The sequence below is a fragment of the Akebia trifoliata genome, chromosome 11 (genome assembly GCF_017979445.1).
Source record: "Akebia trifoliata isolate Shusen 1 chromosome 11, ASM1797944v1, whole genome shotgun sequence".
Lineage (NCBI taxonomy): Eukaryota > Viridiplantae > Streptophyta > Magnoliopsida > Ranunculales > Lardizabalaceae > Akebia > Akebia trifoliata.
In genome coordinates this window covers 35,323,717-35,340,641 of record NC_141385.1, presented here as the reverse complement: position 1 = coordinate 35,340,641, position 16,925 = coordinate 35,323,717, and the positions used below count along the sequence as shown (strand labels likewise).

At 34.4% G+C, this 16,925-nt stretch overlaps 3 protein-coding genes across 3 annotated transcripts; all 3 read left to right on the top strand.

Annotated features, from left to right (window-relative positions):
* The first annotated feature begins 521 nt into the window (after window positions 1–521).
* On the top strand, window positions 522–9,453 carry LOC147391385 (serine/threonine-protein kinase SAPK3-like). Its single transcript, XM_086458790.1, has 9 exons — window positions 522–815; window positions 1,600–1,674; window positions 5,332–5,433; window positions 5,553–5,606; window positions 5,710–5,802; window positions 6,235–6,327; window positions 8,619–8,723; window positions 8,820–8,918; window positions 8,991–9,453. The coding sequence occupies exons 1-9, from the start codon at window positions 693–695 to the stop codon at window positions 9,231–9,233; spliced, it is 987 nt and encodes a 328-aa protein (XP_086314916.1). The 5' UTR covers window positions 522–692; the 3' UTR covers window positions 9,234–9,453.
* Window positions 9,454–10,559: 1,106 nt separating this feature from the next.
* Window positions 10,560–11,540, top strand: LOC147391384 (uncharacterized). The gene has a single exon (XM_086459062.1). It carries the CDS (start codon window positions 10,560–10,562, stop codon window positions 11,538–11,540), a length of 981 nt encoding a protein of 326 aa, XP_086315188.1.
* A 141-nt stretch (window positions 11,541–11,681) lies between these two features.
* LOC147391383 (uncharacterized) lies at window positions 11,682–12,311 on the top strand. The gene has a single exon (XM_086459061.1). It carries the CDS (start codon window positions 11,682–11,684, stop codon window positions 12,309–12,311), a length of 630 nt encoding a protein of 209 aa, XP_086315187.1.
* The last annotated feature ends 4,614 nt before the right edge of the window (window positions 12,312–16,925 follow it).

The following is a 16,925-nucleotide window of genomic DNA, read 5'->3' as shown; positions in this document are numbered from 1 at the left end:
ACTGTCGAGGTCGACAATAAATAAAAAGTGATTTTCTCTACAGTAAAAAAAAAAGAGTAAAAGTTATAAACTCGTCGGCATCAGAGAGCATTAAGAAAGAAAAAGTATGCGAAATGTCTTGTCAAGCTAACGCGCAAAATTTAGGAATTATTTAGAAAGAAACCCTTACGCGAGGGTTCTTGCGTGTCTTGTCTTCCAGCTCTCACAGAAACTGAGAAACAGACACAGATATTTTTCAAACAAAAACGTATACGACGAGACTTGTTCGTTGTTCTAAATCACAATGATGGAGCTTGGACTCTTGGGGTTAAGTCAATGGCGGTCAGGTTTCTTCATTCTAAATCACAATGGAGCTGTACTGGCCTGGCAAAGCGGTTACTGCCCGTGCAGTCCAATAGACCCACCAATCTTTCCCTTTCAAAGAAGGAAAAAAATCAAAATCAACGATTTGGATTTATGTATACTTTAAATTGAAGTTTAGAATCCAAGTTGAGGAGGTAGGTGAGAGGTCTTCTTCTTAAATAGTATCTTAGCTTTGAAAAAATATTTTTAATTTGATTATTTTTTTATTTTTCTATATTTGTTTTTGAATTTTTTTTTTTTTGCTTGCCTTTTTTTTAATCTCTATATATTTCTTTAAAATTTGTGTTTTGGGAGGATTTTTTTATTGGTGGGGAGTGTGGGTTTTGGGGATGGAGGAGATATATGAACCATTGAAGGAGCTTGGGGTTGGGAGCTCTGGGGTGACTAAGTTAGCGAGAAATAAGAAGACTAAGGAGCTTTTTGCAGTCAAATACATCGAGAGGGGGAACGAGGTATGCTAAACTAATTAGCAAAAAACATACCTTTGTTTCCCCATTTTTGGTATTACTTGTAGCAGTGGTTCTTTTCTTTTTTCTTTGTTTATTGGATTGATTTGAAATGGGTTTTCTTTATTTGGTTTTTGGCTTTTGTTTTAGTAACTTGTAACTTGTAAATGTATTGGTTCTGTTCTTCCTAATATATATTCTTTATTTTATTCCTTTTTTTTTTTTGGTTGGTTTTAAACGAGTTTTATCTATTTATTGGCTTACTTAGATGGGTCTTCCTTTTTTTTTTTTTTTTTTTTTTTTTAAAGAAAAAATTATATCTTTCTCTTCATTTTTTGGTGGAGGGTGGGGGTGTTTTGAATTGGGTTTGTTTAAGTACTGATTTATTTGTCATATTGTGTTTTAATGTTGTGTTCTTTTGTTATTTTTTTGATCTTCTTGTATTTGTTATTATTCAAGTGAAATCATAGTTTTTATTATTATTTTTGTTTGGTTATTAATTCATTTATGAAGCTGGGATTTTGGGTTTAATTTCAGTTTTGGATTTGGTTTGCATTCTATGTTCTGTTCTATAAACTTGTTACATTTGTATCTTTCTCATCACTGTAGTTTTTGGGGACTGTATACTTAGGCCTGGAGTTCAGATTTTAATTTGTTATTTATTTTGATTTTTTTTTTTGGTTCTGGTGTAAGTTCAGTCTTGGTCTCTCCTTTCCCTAATTTAACTTTGCATGGTAATCGCATGATCCATTTTTGGGTATTGTCATCAATGTTGGTTTTTTTTTCCCAGATTGATGTGAAAGTTCAGAGGGAAATCATCAACCATAAGTATTTGAGGCATCCGAACATTGTTCGGTTCAAGGAGGTAAGAGGCCAAATTTTCTTTTATTCCACTGTCTCTTCAAATATGTTTTTCTTATCAGTATTTGTAGGAGTTTAGGTTGATAGAATTTTTAAAACTGAGATAAGTTGGGTTAATAAAGCTTATCTGGATACTATTGATTCATGGTTGTGATGCATTTGCGGTTATTCTGGTTAGAGTTTGATTGCATTTAGTGATTTAGTTAGCAAGGCCCGGAGGGGGGCTTGTGGTGGTGGTTTTTAAAGTATGTGATAGGTTTTGCCAATGCATATTGTTGAGACCATTTCTGCCACATCACTAAGATAAAGACATCTGTCCTTTAAGCACCAGATGGACCCTAAAGATAGATACTGACCTGGTCTTTGAAAACCAACATTAGACAAAAATACCGATTTGAAATCATTGGGGACGTAAAGAGGTCGCTCCTCGAAAAAGGGCATTTGGTGATGCGCGACAGCTCAAACTGAGTGGGAAACATTAACTACGATGATATTACTTTTAACCAATTGACTTGATATTATCCAAAACACGAATAAAGGAATTAAGGTTAAATCCGAGAAGATTAGAATAAGGGTGTAAGTTAGATATCAAATCTGTGTTTGAATAAATAATTTAATAGGTCGGTAAAAGCAGCAGATCAGGCCTAAAATGCACGTTAGAGTAAGACAAGAATTAAATGTGATTTGAACTCTCGCATGCGCCAAATCTAACCATTTAATGTAATATCTACTAGTACTTATCAAATTTGAGGAAGGAGTGACATTCCCTGACTCACCCACCTCTAAAGAGTGAATCATACTAACTCAGCATTAATTGACCAGCAACAATGTTAATCAAATTAAAGTATCAGTATTAATAAGAGATGAACACAAAGCCCAAGGGTAGAGTCATCAGCTCCCATCCAACTCATGCACCAGGTGACATGACATTTGGACAAGTCAAGATGTGACACATGTCTGTGAATTTAGACTATAAGACCTCCTCTCAAAGACTGATAAGGGGTTACAAAAAAAACAAACTTACACCCTCTCACAAATATCTCTCTGCAACTCCATTGTTCATCTTCTTCCTCATCAAAATCTTCTTCCATTTTTCTCTGAATCACCATCACATTACTAACAAAATATTCAGAGGATCTTTGGAAGGCTCCACACCGGGCCTCCACCTTCTTCCTTCTCTCCTTCAACCATCCAAAACCACTGTAGCCTTGAAGAGAAGAGTTGTTGATTAAGATCATCGCCAACATCGCCTTAATCAAGGTTTCATTCCAATGTCGTGGAATGGAAGCCATAAAAATCCTCCACACACATTACACAGCAATTCGACAATGGTTTACCAAACCCACCATATAAAAAAGAGTTTGAATATGATAGGGAGCTTTGAATGTTTTCTTATACAGACCCTAATTACTATGTTTAATTATTAGGGTCTCTTTGGTCAGTAGGTTGCATAAAAAATAAAGCACATGGATATATGTTTTAACCCTTGATGAACCAAAAACCAGCTCGATGTGATATTGCTGCTTATTGGATTTAAGCACGATGAACATGCTTGCATCCAACCCTTCTAAGATGATTATGGTGAAATGATCGATTCCAATAGTTAACAATCACTGTCTAAGCTGTTTTTTCGTGTATGGGTTCATTAAGAGCTAAGAAAAATGTCAATTTGTCAAAAAAAATTCTGTTACCTTTGAATCTGTAACCTCTCCAAATGTTAATACCAATTATCTGAATCCTGCAAAGACAAGCATTTATGGAAGTAATTTCCACATCATCAAAGATATTCTGCGCTTAAGTTCCATGATCAAACAATGAGAAGGCAGACATCCTAGCTGAAAAGGGTTGGTAGATCCTCCTTGCAACTTGAAGTAGTTTTACCTTTCTAACAGTTTTTTTCTCTTTCTGTTCTACTTGTACTTGTATATGCCTTTAGAAATATCCAATCCAACTGTTAATGGTTGACTTTTTTATATGGTGCTATATTCATGCATTATGGCATAAGTTCTAACGTTAGATAATTTTTTTATTCAATTCCCAAATGCTCGTAGCCGTTAGATTTGTCCTATTTGTGACCCAACTGAAAAAAAGTATCAAATTTTTATGGGAAAATTACTTAAAAGGGTTAATTTTTTAATTAATTATTAAAAAATAATAATTTTCAAGAAATTACTGAAAACGATTAAACACGTTGAACTGTCCATCGTTTTTTTCTATTCACTAGACTTTCCATCGTTTTAGGATTCTTTTATATTTGAGTAGTGGAAAGAGTAAGATTAGCTTAACCAACTCAGTAAGATTTGAATTTCAAGTCTTACTAAGGGTCGTTGAGTCCATCTTGTGCCATCAAAAACATGATCCGATGCCTCAAGAATGTAGAGGACAAAATTCTATGAACTTTAAAATTAAAAAGGTTATTTTTTAGTGTTAAATTTAAAATTTAAATTTAAATTTGGGAGTTCGGATTGAATTCAGTTGTCGTCCATTTTAAGACCTTGGATCAAGCTCAGAAATCATTATTATTATTATTATTATTATTTTGCATCTGAGTTTTTCCATGAAATCTAGAGGGGTATGGTCTTGGATTGCCAATTTGGTAATATGCATTTGAGGTCAAAGACTCTTAGTATGATTTGAAATCTTACTAAGCTAGTAAGGAAAGTGTTATTTTTACAATGCACGTACTCTTTGCCAAACTCAATCAGGCAGTTAGAAGCTGTAGGAGTGCCCAAAACGCTGGACAGTTCAGCATATTAAATCGGCTTTTGTAATTTTAAAAAAATAATTTTTTTATTAATTAAAAAATTTACTCTTTTTTTAGTAATTTTCCCCATTTTTATTGATTAAGTGTGCACAAGAAAGTTGATGTATTTTGATTTACTCCATTCAAATTTTGGATGGGAATGGGGTTACCAATTTTTCAATGCAGCTCTGGAGTTATTTACTTAAATTTGTTGGGTTTATGGGTGAACTTTGGGCAACTCACTTTATGACCTTTGTATGTGGGTGACTTGGAGTATGGTAATCAATAAATATTATGCGGTTCTGGTACTTAAAACTTGTCAATGTTCTCTTTTCATGATTACTTGTTTCCTATTCTAATAAGGTAGGTGGAATCATCAAGTGAAATGAACCATGAGGCAGGTTGACCTTTCCCACACACATTATTTGTGTGATCATTGCATAGGAAAGTGATTACGATGATTATTGTTGTGTGCGTGATATTGTTTGATCATTAATTACCTCACCCGCTAATCATTTTATTTGCATAAGAGCGGTCTGGAATTCTTTTGGACTGCTATATGATTAATTGCAATCAAATAAGAAAGAAAACTTATCAGACATTTAGTAGGACTTGCAATTCTTTATGGAGCCGAATGTTGGGCAATAAATGAACATGATGATAGATTATGATGAGGAGGATGTGCTGAAAGACTATGAAAGATAAAAAATAGAAATAAATGCATTCGTGAAAATGTAGGAGTAGCCCTAGATTGAGATGGTTTGGTCATGCGCAACGAAGATGGGTAACAATCTCGGTTAGATGTGCCGTAAGACAACTTATTTGGAGATAAGGCTTTGATGATATATACATACATAGTGGCACACTACAAATAGTTGGATGTAAGGGAAAAAAATATTAATTAAGATTTTTGTACAGGTTTTGTTGACACCAACTCATCTTGCTATCGTCATGGAGTACGCAGCCGGTGGTGAGCTCTTTGAGAGAATATGCGCTGCAGGCCGATTTAGTGAAGATGAGGTCGTAGAAACCACCTCTATTTTCTCCATTTGCATATGTTGCCATTTTCATTTCATGTTAGCTTCTCTTAGGTTTAAGTCAACTTTCTCCAAAGTAACAAAACACCCATGTTGTAACAGGCAAGATTTTTCTTCCAGCAGCTAATATCTGGAGTCAGTTACTGCCATTCTATGGTATAATATCCTTTATTGTCTCCTTCAGGTTTTAAAATGTAATCTATTTCTCGTTTAGAAATGATGTAAGTGATGCTGATACCAAATTTTGATTCTATTGTAGGAAATTTGTCATAGGGACTTGAAACTGGAAAATACGCTCTTGGACGGGAATGCAGTTCCACGCCTTAAAATATGTGATTTCGGGAATTCCAAGGTCGGTAATTTTAGAGAGCTGTTATTGGCACCCCAACTCTTATTTATTACACCCCAATTAAAAATTAAAAAAATGAGTGAATGGTTGAGAATAAGTAAAAGTTGGGATGCCTATAGTATCTCTCTCTCTATTTTTTTTTTCTTTTTAGGTTTAGGATTTTATATGAGCTTAATCCTAATTGTGAACAACTACTGAAATTGTTTGAAATAGTGTTATAGTGATTTGTAATGTTGATTAATAACTTGAGCCAAATCTTTGTAGTGTTCAAATAGTGTGGTATAATCTTTAATTGTGGTGTGATAAATAATTTAAGAAATTGGGGTGTAATAAGTAAAAGGTGGTGGATTTTGTGATTGGATACCCTTTAGAAACGAGGATTTTTTCCTTTTCTTTATTCAAATTTTAAGTTTGCTTCCTTTCCTTGAATTGCAGTCCGGTTTATTGCACTCACAACCCAAATCAACAGTTGGAACGCCAGCATACATTGCTCCAGAGGTCTTGTCTCGGAAAGAATATGATGGAAAGGTATGCATTTTCCTCTCAGGTAAGAGGTTGGCCAAGTGAATACTGCTCAGTTTTTGGTACACCATCATGCAGCCTTATGGTGTGTAGGTTGGTAGATTTGTCCCATCTAATTTATGGAAACTTGAGATATGAACGCACCCAAAATCAGACAAAGCAGATTATTTGAACAATCTCACCCCTTACATTTTTATGGACATCCAAAACCAAAGTTTGCAATGATTTTGGAGAAAAGAAAAAAGGTCCATCTGATGGAGGGATTAACATCTTAGAAATAGGGCCATTCTACTGCAAAAGCAACTTGCATAGCAGTATTATGGGAGAAATGAACAGAGCTGTTGATTTAATTTCATGCTTCAGTTCTTTGAGGTTGACATTGACTTCTCCTATTGAGAAACAAATGGAGCTGATGACTCCCCCCTCCCTTTTTTTTGTTTGATAGGTAAATGCAGATTTCATTAAAAGTGGTGGAAGTGACCAACATAAAAGTCACAACAAAGCCACCCGAAGACAATTAGGATAATCTACAAACCCACTCCCATCTACCCATGAAATCCTCAAAGAAGACACCTTTTAATTCTTCTAAGACTTTTAGGTAGGATTGTTTTTGTAGAGGTAAAATGTCGGATGACATTGATTCCTCGAGATTTACCCCTAACAATCGATCTTCATTGTTCTTGATGCATTCAAATGATCAAAAATCATACCGAACAATAACTAAAGAAAAGGGAAAGAGAGAGAAGATAAGAAGCAAGATTTGTTTACCGGATTTGTCCAAAAATCGAACTACGTCCTTGGGATCCAAAGAGTCATTCCACTATCCTTCAAGTTATTACAAGATTTACAAACCTTAGCCTCCTCTCCTCTTTCTTTCTCCTCAGAGTCTCCTTCTCTTCTACCTAATCATTTTCCTTATATAGATAGAAAGACAAACCCTAAAATAAAAGTCAAATAAATCAGGATTTTCTACAAAATCTATACTTATCTAGAAATAGATATTCTTTAGTCAATTAGGAGACTTTCTATTTCTGGCTAAAATTACAATCTTAACAAAAAATCTAATCAAGGATATATCAATGTCTCGAGTTATGCATTAATTATCGTGTGATCGATCATCAATATTCGTTTTATTTATGCCTCGTGTCCAATACCGATTTTACCCTTTACAGTTTTGTATGTAGATGATTTCCCTAGTGAATTAAAAGATATTGTAAGAGAGGATGCCAATGGGCGATCCTATTAAAGATTGTAAGCTCTTTGTTTCTGGTTGGGGATCTGCCTAACCACAATATTCAAAAAAGAAAAAAAGAGTTTTAACAATCTAGGATGTTGATATGTATAAAAAACAGTATCAGCAATTGTAATTCAGTCATGAGCAGGCTTTTGAGGTATTTAATAAACAATCCAATGATGAATTAGAGCAAGGAAGGCTTATTTTAAAATTAATTAATTAGATAGGATAACTTATGGGTTTTAGATGGAGAACTGTGCCCGGTAAATTGCCCTAAAGGAATCTGTGCACTACCTCTCGATTAGATTGATGCTGAACAACCCAATGCGCCACTCCTCTCACCATTCATGTTCTTAGTGTACCAACACTATCTACCAAGAAGGTTTCAAGTAGATGGTTTTGTGTACTTCAAACCCAAAGAAAACTAGGAAAATATTGGCAGGAGCTTTAAGAAATTGATTTGGTTCTTGTCTGATGTTGTGAGTTCTTATTTTTGGTACAGAGAGAAAACCGTGTATAGGAAGAAGAGTTCAAAGTGTTTTATAGCACTAGGACAATTGGAGATAACTGCACATGATTCCAATAAATTTTAGTTCTTTTAAAATATCGATGGGTTTTTTAAATGAAAAAAATCAAGGGTTTTGGTGAGAGGTTGAATAGATTAAAAAAAATACCGTAGAGGTTTAATTCACTTGGTTTTTGTAATATTTAGAAGATGGGGGAATTTTGGTCATTTTTGGTAATTTCTCATGGAAGACTGCAGCCAGGGCTGGGTGGGGGTGGTATGTCATCGGTTTTAAACAGGGGGAAGGGTTATCTCTGTCTCCAAGACTGGGGGTACCTCAAAATAACCATTCACAAAAGATATTTTTAAACGGAACATGTACGCAAGTCCAACTTTATGCATCCTCAGTTCCTCATGCTCACTGACCCATTTATATATTTCGGTATATGCTATAGGCCTCATCATGCATGTGTAGTCTTGCTGACTTATATCAGACACCAAATTTAACCAATGTTGGTTTCTACCTAATTTCCTTATCTGAAATTTCCTTGATTGCAGATAGCAGATGTTTGGTCATGTGGAGTGACACTATACGTAATGTTGGTTGGATCTTATCCATTTGAAGATCCCAAAGATCCTAGAAATGTCGGTAAGAGCATCGAGGTGAGCTCTCTTCACAAATACTCCAAGAATCGATCATTCCGACCTGAATTTACAGTCAATTCTATCAACTTGGCTCTCTTGTAATTTGCTCGACAGAGAGTAGCGAGCGCTCAGTACTCTATACCAGACCACGTCAATCTATCTTCAGACTGCGAACACCTCATCTCTAGAATTTTTGTTGCCAACCCATCCAAGGTAAGCTACTCTATATGGATAATTTGTCGCTTTTTTAACCGTAAAAGATTTACTCTCAATTTCTCCTTGAAGAGGATTACCATCCCAGAGATAAAAAACCATCCTTGGTTTCTGAAGAACCTTCCGGAAGAGCTGTTTGAGGACACTAAAACAAACTACTTGGATGTGGAATCTGATCAACCTACTCAGAGCACCGAAGAAATAATGCGGATTGTACAAGAGGCAGGAACATCTGCAGAAAGCTCTGTAGTCAGCGGGCAATCTGTACAAGGTGAAAGGGACATCAATCATGGTGGTGTCAACATGGAATCTTAAGTTTGATGAACGATGGGGATTTTACTGTTCCTTTGTGATTGCAGCCTTTGGATCCAAAATAAAGAAGCAGCGAGTGATAGTAAGGTTTATAGTACTCAAATACCAGGTTGTGTTTATATTGGTGCTTGTATTCCATACTATATACAAACATTGTTCAAAATTTCTTTGACAGTTAGGTTTTTTCAAGTGAAAAAAAAAGAAGTGAAGATTCAAAGATTTACTTGCATTAGTCCTATTTTCGCTGATACCGACACTAGTCATTCTGAATGCCACCGACAATATTGTGGAAGCATTATATTCTCAAATGATGTGTCCCCCATACTTGACAACAATCTTCTATGGTGTCACACATTTGTTGACATGGGCTTGGTAATCAGCACACGGAGCAAATGTAGGTGCAAGATTGTGAAAGGGAGCACCAGTGTCGACTTAAAAAATATTTTAATATGCGGAGAGCCTTCAGATCATACTATATTGAGTTACACACACACACACACACACATATATATACTCAAATATCGGTTTAGTTTTACTTACTCCATCACTTATTAAAGATTTCTCTTTTACGTCGAGGAGTTTGTAGTATCTTCCCACATGACTGCTTAGAAGCTGCAAAGTCATCTAAGAAGAAAATTATATGCCAAGTAATCGATGCACCGATTCAACAAGAAGATGGCATCAGAGTAGCTATTGATGACTTGGAAACAATAAATTTTAGTACTAACATCAATTAGCATTTTTCCCCTTGATATAAATGAGTACAATGCTCTGCTTGGGCACTGTCAAAACATTTATGAAATTTTTTAAAAGTTCGAAGTTTTTTGTCGAATAAGGGATGAACTGATTGAATTGGTGAATTGATGAATTTTTTGTTTCTAAAATAAGAACCTTGATTTTTTTTGTTGTTGTTGAAAATCCATCATCTTCAACTTCTAGGGTGAAATGTTTTACACTTCAAACTTGAGATTATATCTTCTACAACCTTAAAGTCTCAAGAACAAATAGGTTTTTTGGGGAGGCTGAAAATGGTGGGAAGGACCCAAAAACATCATTTGTATAACTCCCAAAATTTTCTTGAATCTAGAAAATATATTAATATTGCTTGATGTTAATAATGTAGCCACAACTTACCAATACTCAAAGAAAACAATCTTTCATGGTAAATTATACAAGAAATTAAAGATCATGTTGATGACATTGTTGTGAAGTCAAAAATTACCATGACAGTTGAAGATGACATTATTTTTAATTGGAGTGTAATAAGTAAAAGTTGGGATTCCAATAGCAGCTCTCAGTTTTTAGCTATCCTTCTCTTTTGCAGGAAGGATGGAGCTCATCAAATCAGTGATATGCAGTATGCATATCTATTGGACTAGTATTCTAATGCTCCCCAAGAAGGTGCTGAAAGAAATTGAAAGAATATGTGCTAACTTTCTATGGGCAGGGCCGAATATGGGAAACAAAATGCATTGTGTGAGCTGGAAGAGAATGGCTAGGGGAAGAGAAGAAGGGGGGTTGGGATTTCATGACCTCGGTCTTCAAAACAAAGCGGGTATTGTTAGACAAGTCTGGGATATTGCTTCGAACAGGAAAAGCATATGGGTAGAATGGATCCATAAGAATCTGATAAAAGAAAACCACTTCTGGACTATGAGTATCCCGAGTTATGCATCATGGATGTGGAGAAAGTTGCTACAGATGAGAGAGGCCTCTAAAGACATGATCACTCATAGAATCGGCGATGGCAGCAACACCTTTATATGGCATGACCCTTGGACTACTGAGGGAGTAATACAACAAGGGAACTCCTATGACACCAGACTTCACAGTGAAGCCAGGGTCAGCATTTTGGTTAGAGGAGGCGAGTGGCACCTTCCAGCCCACCTAGCTACCTCGTTAGGAGGGATATGGGATCAGATCAAAGTTATGAGTCTCGACTGCTCGGAGTCAGACAGAGTCATCTGGACAGTTGATCCTAAAGGTACTTATTCTATGAAATATGCTTACAAAGCTCTTAAAGAGACCATACCTCAAGTTAGATGGCACACCTTGGTATGGTTCCCTAACAACATCAATCGGCATAGCGCCACTGCATGGCTTTGCCTAAGCAAGGGTCTGAAAACTCAAGATATGCTCAAGGCTAGAGGGGTCATTCAGAACTCGTGCTGCTGCTTCTGTAGAAACCATCCTGAATCAGAGGATCACTTATTTTTGGGATGTAATTTCTCCCACGACTTGTGGCAAAGAATGCTAAGAAGATCTAACATACCCCAATCAAATAGAAATTGGAGAGAAGAGGTCGAGTAGGCATGCAACAATTTCAAAGGTAAAACTTTTCATGCGGTCACTAAAAAATTGGCATTCAATGCCTTCATACACCATGTGTGGGCTGAGCGATGTAGGAGAATCTTCCAAAACAGCTACAACCCCTCTGAGCTTGTAGAGACTATGATAGTCAGAGATGTTCAAATGAGACTTCAAAGCATCGAAGCCTCTGTGGAAGACAACCCTGCTAATAGAGCATTCATGGACTCATGGAACCTAAGCCTTCAGTATATGGTTAGAGTGCCTCTGAAATGCATATGGACCAAGCCTCCGGAGCACTGGTTTGTGCTTAACACCGATGGATCTCTAAAAGGTGACAGGGGAGGAGAAGGGGCTATTATTAGAGACAGCGATGGCAAGATGGTGTTAGCTTTAACGGAGCAAAATCGAGGAGAGACAGTCTTACACCATGAGCTTCAAGCAATCCTAAAGGGGATGACAATGGCGGAAAAGGAAAACATCAAAGTGCTAGAGATCAGAACCGACTCTAAAGAGGCTATTGAATGCATTAAGGGGGAGAGAACAATCCCTTGGAGAGAAGAAAGGCTAGTTAAAGCCATTAAGACGAAAGGGAACCACTTCCAAAAAATTGGATTCACCTTCTGCTACAGAGAATGCAACAAAGCTGCCGATTTTCTTGCTTCACTCCTTCATTCTTCAGGTAGCGTTATTCTTGAGCATAGGGACCTCCCTCAGAGGTTGATAGAGATTATATGTAAGGATGCTTCTGGGCATGCCTATGAAAGGTTGTAATCTTGTTTTTCTGGTTGGGGGTCTGCCTAACCCCCCATTAATCGACAAAAAAAAAAGAAAATAAGAGAATGGTGTAGAATAAGTAAAAGTTGGTGTGCCAATAGAAGCTCTCTCTCTCTCTCTCTCTCCATGCTTGATTTCTACTTTTAGGGTTTTGGAATTTTATATGACCTTGGTCAAAATTCTAGACAACTACTGAAATTGTTTGAATGCGTGTTATAATATTTTGCAAGGTTGAGATTATACTTTCAGCCAAACCTTTGTAATGTTTGAAAAGTGTGTTTTAATCTTTCTTAGTGAAAAATTGAAAAAGCTTGAACAATTTCTTAGTGAAATTTTGATGAACCAAGCAAGAAAGACTGATTTAGAATATTACTTGGAGGAACCCATTTTTCCTTGAACCTCGGATTTTAATACATTGAATTGGTGAGAAAGTGCACGAAGCAAAATATTTTATCTTAATAGAAATGGCTCGTGATATCCTTGGTTTTCCTATGTCAACAAGTGCCTCTGATTCAACATTTAGTACTTGAGGGAGAGTCCTTGATCAATATAGGAGTTCTTTGAATCTCAAGACAATACAAGCTTTGACTTGTGCACAAGATTGGATGAAAGATGGGTTTAAAGGTAAATATTAGCATTAATCTATGCTTATTAGTTTTTATATTTTATAATATTTACTAATAAGATTCATTCATCATTTTTTGTATATTAGATTATGAGTCCATTGATAATTCTCACTCTTCATGCGTTGAAACAAACTAGCATGGATATGGTATGTTAAATGTTAATTGCTTTATTTTGATCATTTTACTTCTTATTATTCTTATGAATTTTCTCTTTTTTTTACTATTTAAGTTGACTTGTAAATTTGTTGAAGTTTGAGGTAGTAGATGATCATATTATTTACTTGTTCAACATAAATCAATATTAATTTTGATAAGGAACGGTAAAATAATATGTAATATAAATTGAAATATTTGTAAGCATTTATTTGCAAATGCAACATTCTAAAGGCTAATAATTGAAATCTTATATTTTTCTATTATATTTTGCTTTTTTATACTCAATTGATTTTGCTAGGTTATCAGGACATTCATTTTGTTGACGTATTTTTTGAAGTGTCTCATGAGATTTAAGTATCTTTTGCTTGTACTTTTGGATGTTTTGCATATAGTTTTGACTAAGGGTGCAATTTGGTCTAGTTCAAATTAAGAATCGAATCAAATCGATAGTTTTAGGGTGGTTTGGAATGAATTGCAGTTCGGTTCCAGATTACAAAAATGAAGAATTGATCAATTTGGTTTGGGTCTTGGATCAAGCTTGTATAGAATCGAACCAAATTGAGAACCGATCCCCTATACAATAAATAAATATATATGTGTATAATAATTTTTATGAATTATTTTAGAATTTATGACACATATTAGTCATCTTTTGTGGATAAACTAATGGCTTTTTATGGATAGATTAGTGATTTATTGTATGTTATTTTATGTTTATTTTTTACATTAAAAAATATCACTTACAATTTATAGAATATTGACAATCCGTAGAATCGAACCGAACCAAACCGACTTTAATTCAGTTTGGGTTGATTTGGTTCCAGTGGAATTTGGTTTGGTTTTTGGTTCTTATTTAGTGGAATTGACCTATGCTGGTTCGGTTTCAATTTGATCTCAAACCGAGCCAAACTGAACCAAGTTGCACCCCTAATTTTGACGATTAAGACATCTTATTTTGGTGACAATGCCAATAAGATAAAGTTTTAGTTGGTATATTGGTATGGTATACTACATTTACATGTATTCTTGTTACACCAGAAATTTTTTTTATTTTATTTTATATTTTTAATTATTTATAATTGTGCAATTTTATTTGATCTTGTAGGTTGTATGGTTGATGAACTTGATGTTAAAATGCGATCAAGATACCTTTCCTATTGATTTTTTTTGGAGTGTCTTGTAGGGTATTAGATGATGATTCATGGGTTTATGGCGTATCTAGCACCTTTTTATTTATTTTTTTGAAGGTGTCTAGAATATGTTGGGAAAATTACGATGGTTGGTTCAGTGATATTTTTTATGGTATTATGACTATCTTAGTATTATGTGTGTGTTTCTTTTTTGGAATTATATAATTAAAAATAGATATGATATTTACATCTAATTGATACGTGGACGTAAACAAAAATGAGGATTGTAAATTATAATTTGTTTTTGATAGAAAATGATTTATTAATTAGATTTTCAAGTTCATAGTCATCTAAGAGAAAAAAAAAAAAAAACTAAAATCCAATCCATACCAACTTGATCCAACCGACCCAAAGCAAGGAATTCGGTTCGGTTTGGGTCGGATTCAGTTTTAATAAATTAAAAAATTTCGATATAGTCTTAGATAGTAGAATCCGAGTTGGATTTAGATACGGATCTAGATTAAAAAAACGGATATGAAAAATGGATATATACATATCTGATCCAGATCTGACCCGTTTTAAGTCCTAAACAAATCTCAACTATGTCAATGACCACATCTTTTGTTATTGAAATTATTGAATTAGGTGGAGCCAAGTTTTTAGTATGAAGGGCAGAATTTTGAAACATGGCCCAAACCCCAATGTAATGCCTAATTAGGTGATTGGAAGTGTTTGATTTATCATTTATACATAATTTTACAATCTCGATCCAACGGAAATTAGTCCATGAAAAAATAACTACATTAAAATACTGTTTAATGCATTTGGAATAAGTTCTCTTGTCCATCCATCCCTCCATTACTATATGATCAATTGATTCAAGACTAAAGACCTAACATTTTAGTCCCAACATGATCAAATATGAAACATAGTTTTACTTCTAAAACCTAAGAAACAAGACTCAACAAGTTTTTTGGGTTTTATTCTGCATCTTTGTTGTATCTTCTCTCTCTCTTTAACTACATTTTTTTCTTCTTCTTTTGAAATCTGTGGGTTTTGTTAGTGTTTGGTGGAGGATTTAAGACTGGTGTGTGAGATATGGTGAGCTTCAGCTTAATCTGATTACATATACATTTGGCTCTGTAAGTTGTTTTGGTCCTCCTTTGTGTTTTGTTGGTCTTAGTATTTGATGAAAAATTTATCATAGGTTTGAATGAGCATCTAGTTGATGGGTTCTGTCATTCTTTTGATTTTAAAATTCTTGAATTATTTTATCTAAATCAAATAAGTTTGAACTTTTATGGAACCATGAAATTTTCAATCATTCAAAGCTGCAAACCACACATCCAATAGTCCACATCTAATTATCTGCTGCCACACCTTTAGATTCAGTTCACATTTATTTATTGAGATTTGGGTTTTTCTTTTTTACCAATATATGGCAAAGACAAGGGTATTTTAGTATTTTCTTATGGAAGACCATGGTCAAGGGGTATCTCAACTATACATTGAAATATTTCCCAATCTAGCTTTAAGGAAACCCTAAAAAAACCAAATGAAAAATACATGTTTGGTAAAGAAATAAAGATAATTGAAATTCATTTTAAAAAAGGCTCCTTCTTGTGTAAATTTTATTTTGTAGGGTCCACTCCATGAATTATGCAATTTTTAAGAGATTTTAATGAATAAAGCTCTCATTATTTTATTTTATTTTTTATGCAAGTTGATGCATTTTGACCCACCCCATGCCCCATAAAGTGGTTGGATAGGCCTTAAGGCCACAATCATTCTAAGTGGACCCATACCAATTAAATTGGGATTATCTTATGATTTTTTTTTTTTTTCTTTTACTTAGAGTAGAATGCATGTTAGTGAAAAGTGAAGATGTGAGTAACATTAGTGGCTTGGATGAAGCATATAAATTTGTTGTTTGTTTGTCGTCAACTCAATACCATTCATCGATGAATAGTTTGATTCAATAAATTATATAAATACTAATTGTCGATAATGAGAAATGAGAGATTTGAATGGTTTATGATTCAAAATGGGATAAGTTGATTTGCATAATATAAACAATATTCATTGCCAATTAAGAAAAATGAGAATTCAATGATTTTATTGGATTCAAAGTGGGGGAAGGGATAGAAAGAGAATGTATTTAACATGAGAGGCATGGGGGCATGTTTTTAAAATTTGGTTTGACATCTAGTCTCGTTCATGGACGAGATTGAGTAGTCTCGAACGAGTCAAATCGTCTTGCATGAGATAAATCGTTTAACTTGTTTTACAGTTATTTATATGAAAATAATTATAATTTTTTTATATTATAAAATGAGTTACATTAGAAGATTCTTGGTCATAAAATCATATTTCATTTAGATAATTGAATTTAAATACCAAAAAACAATTATTTTAAATTAAATGTACAAAATCTCAATTGACTCGGCCAAGTTTTACTAACTCAAATGAGATTTTCAAAATATTGTTTGAATCATCTTGTTTATCTTGTAAGATGTGTCACAATTGAGATGTTATGTTATCTGTCTCGGTCGTCTCAGATGAGATTTGAAACCATGCATTGATGAAAGATGTAGATTTTTCAAAGTTTAAACGAAGAATGAGAGGATGTAATACTTCTTCATTTTTTATTCTAAAAAATCATTGATGTTAAGGCACTTTACTATATTAAGATTGTAGAC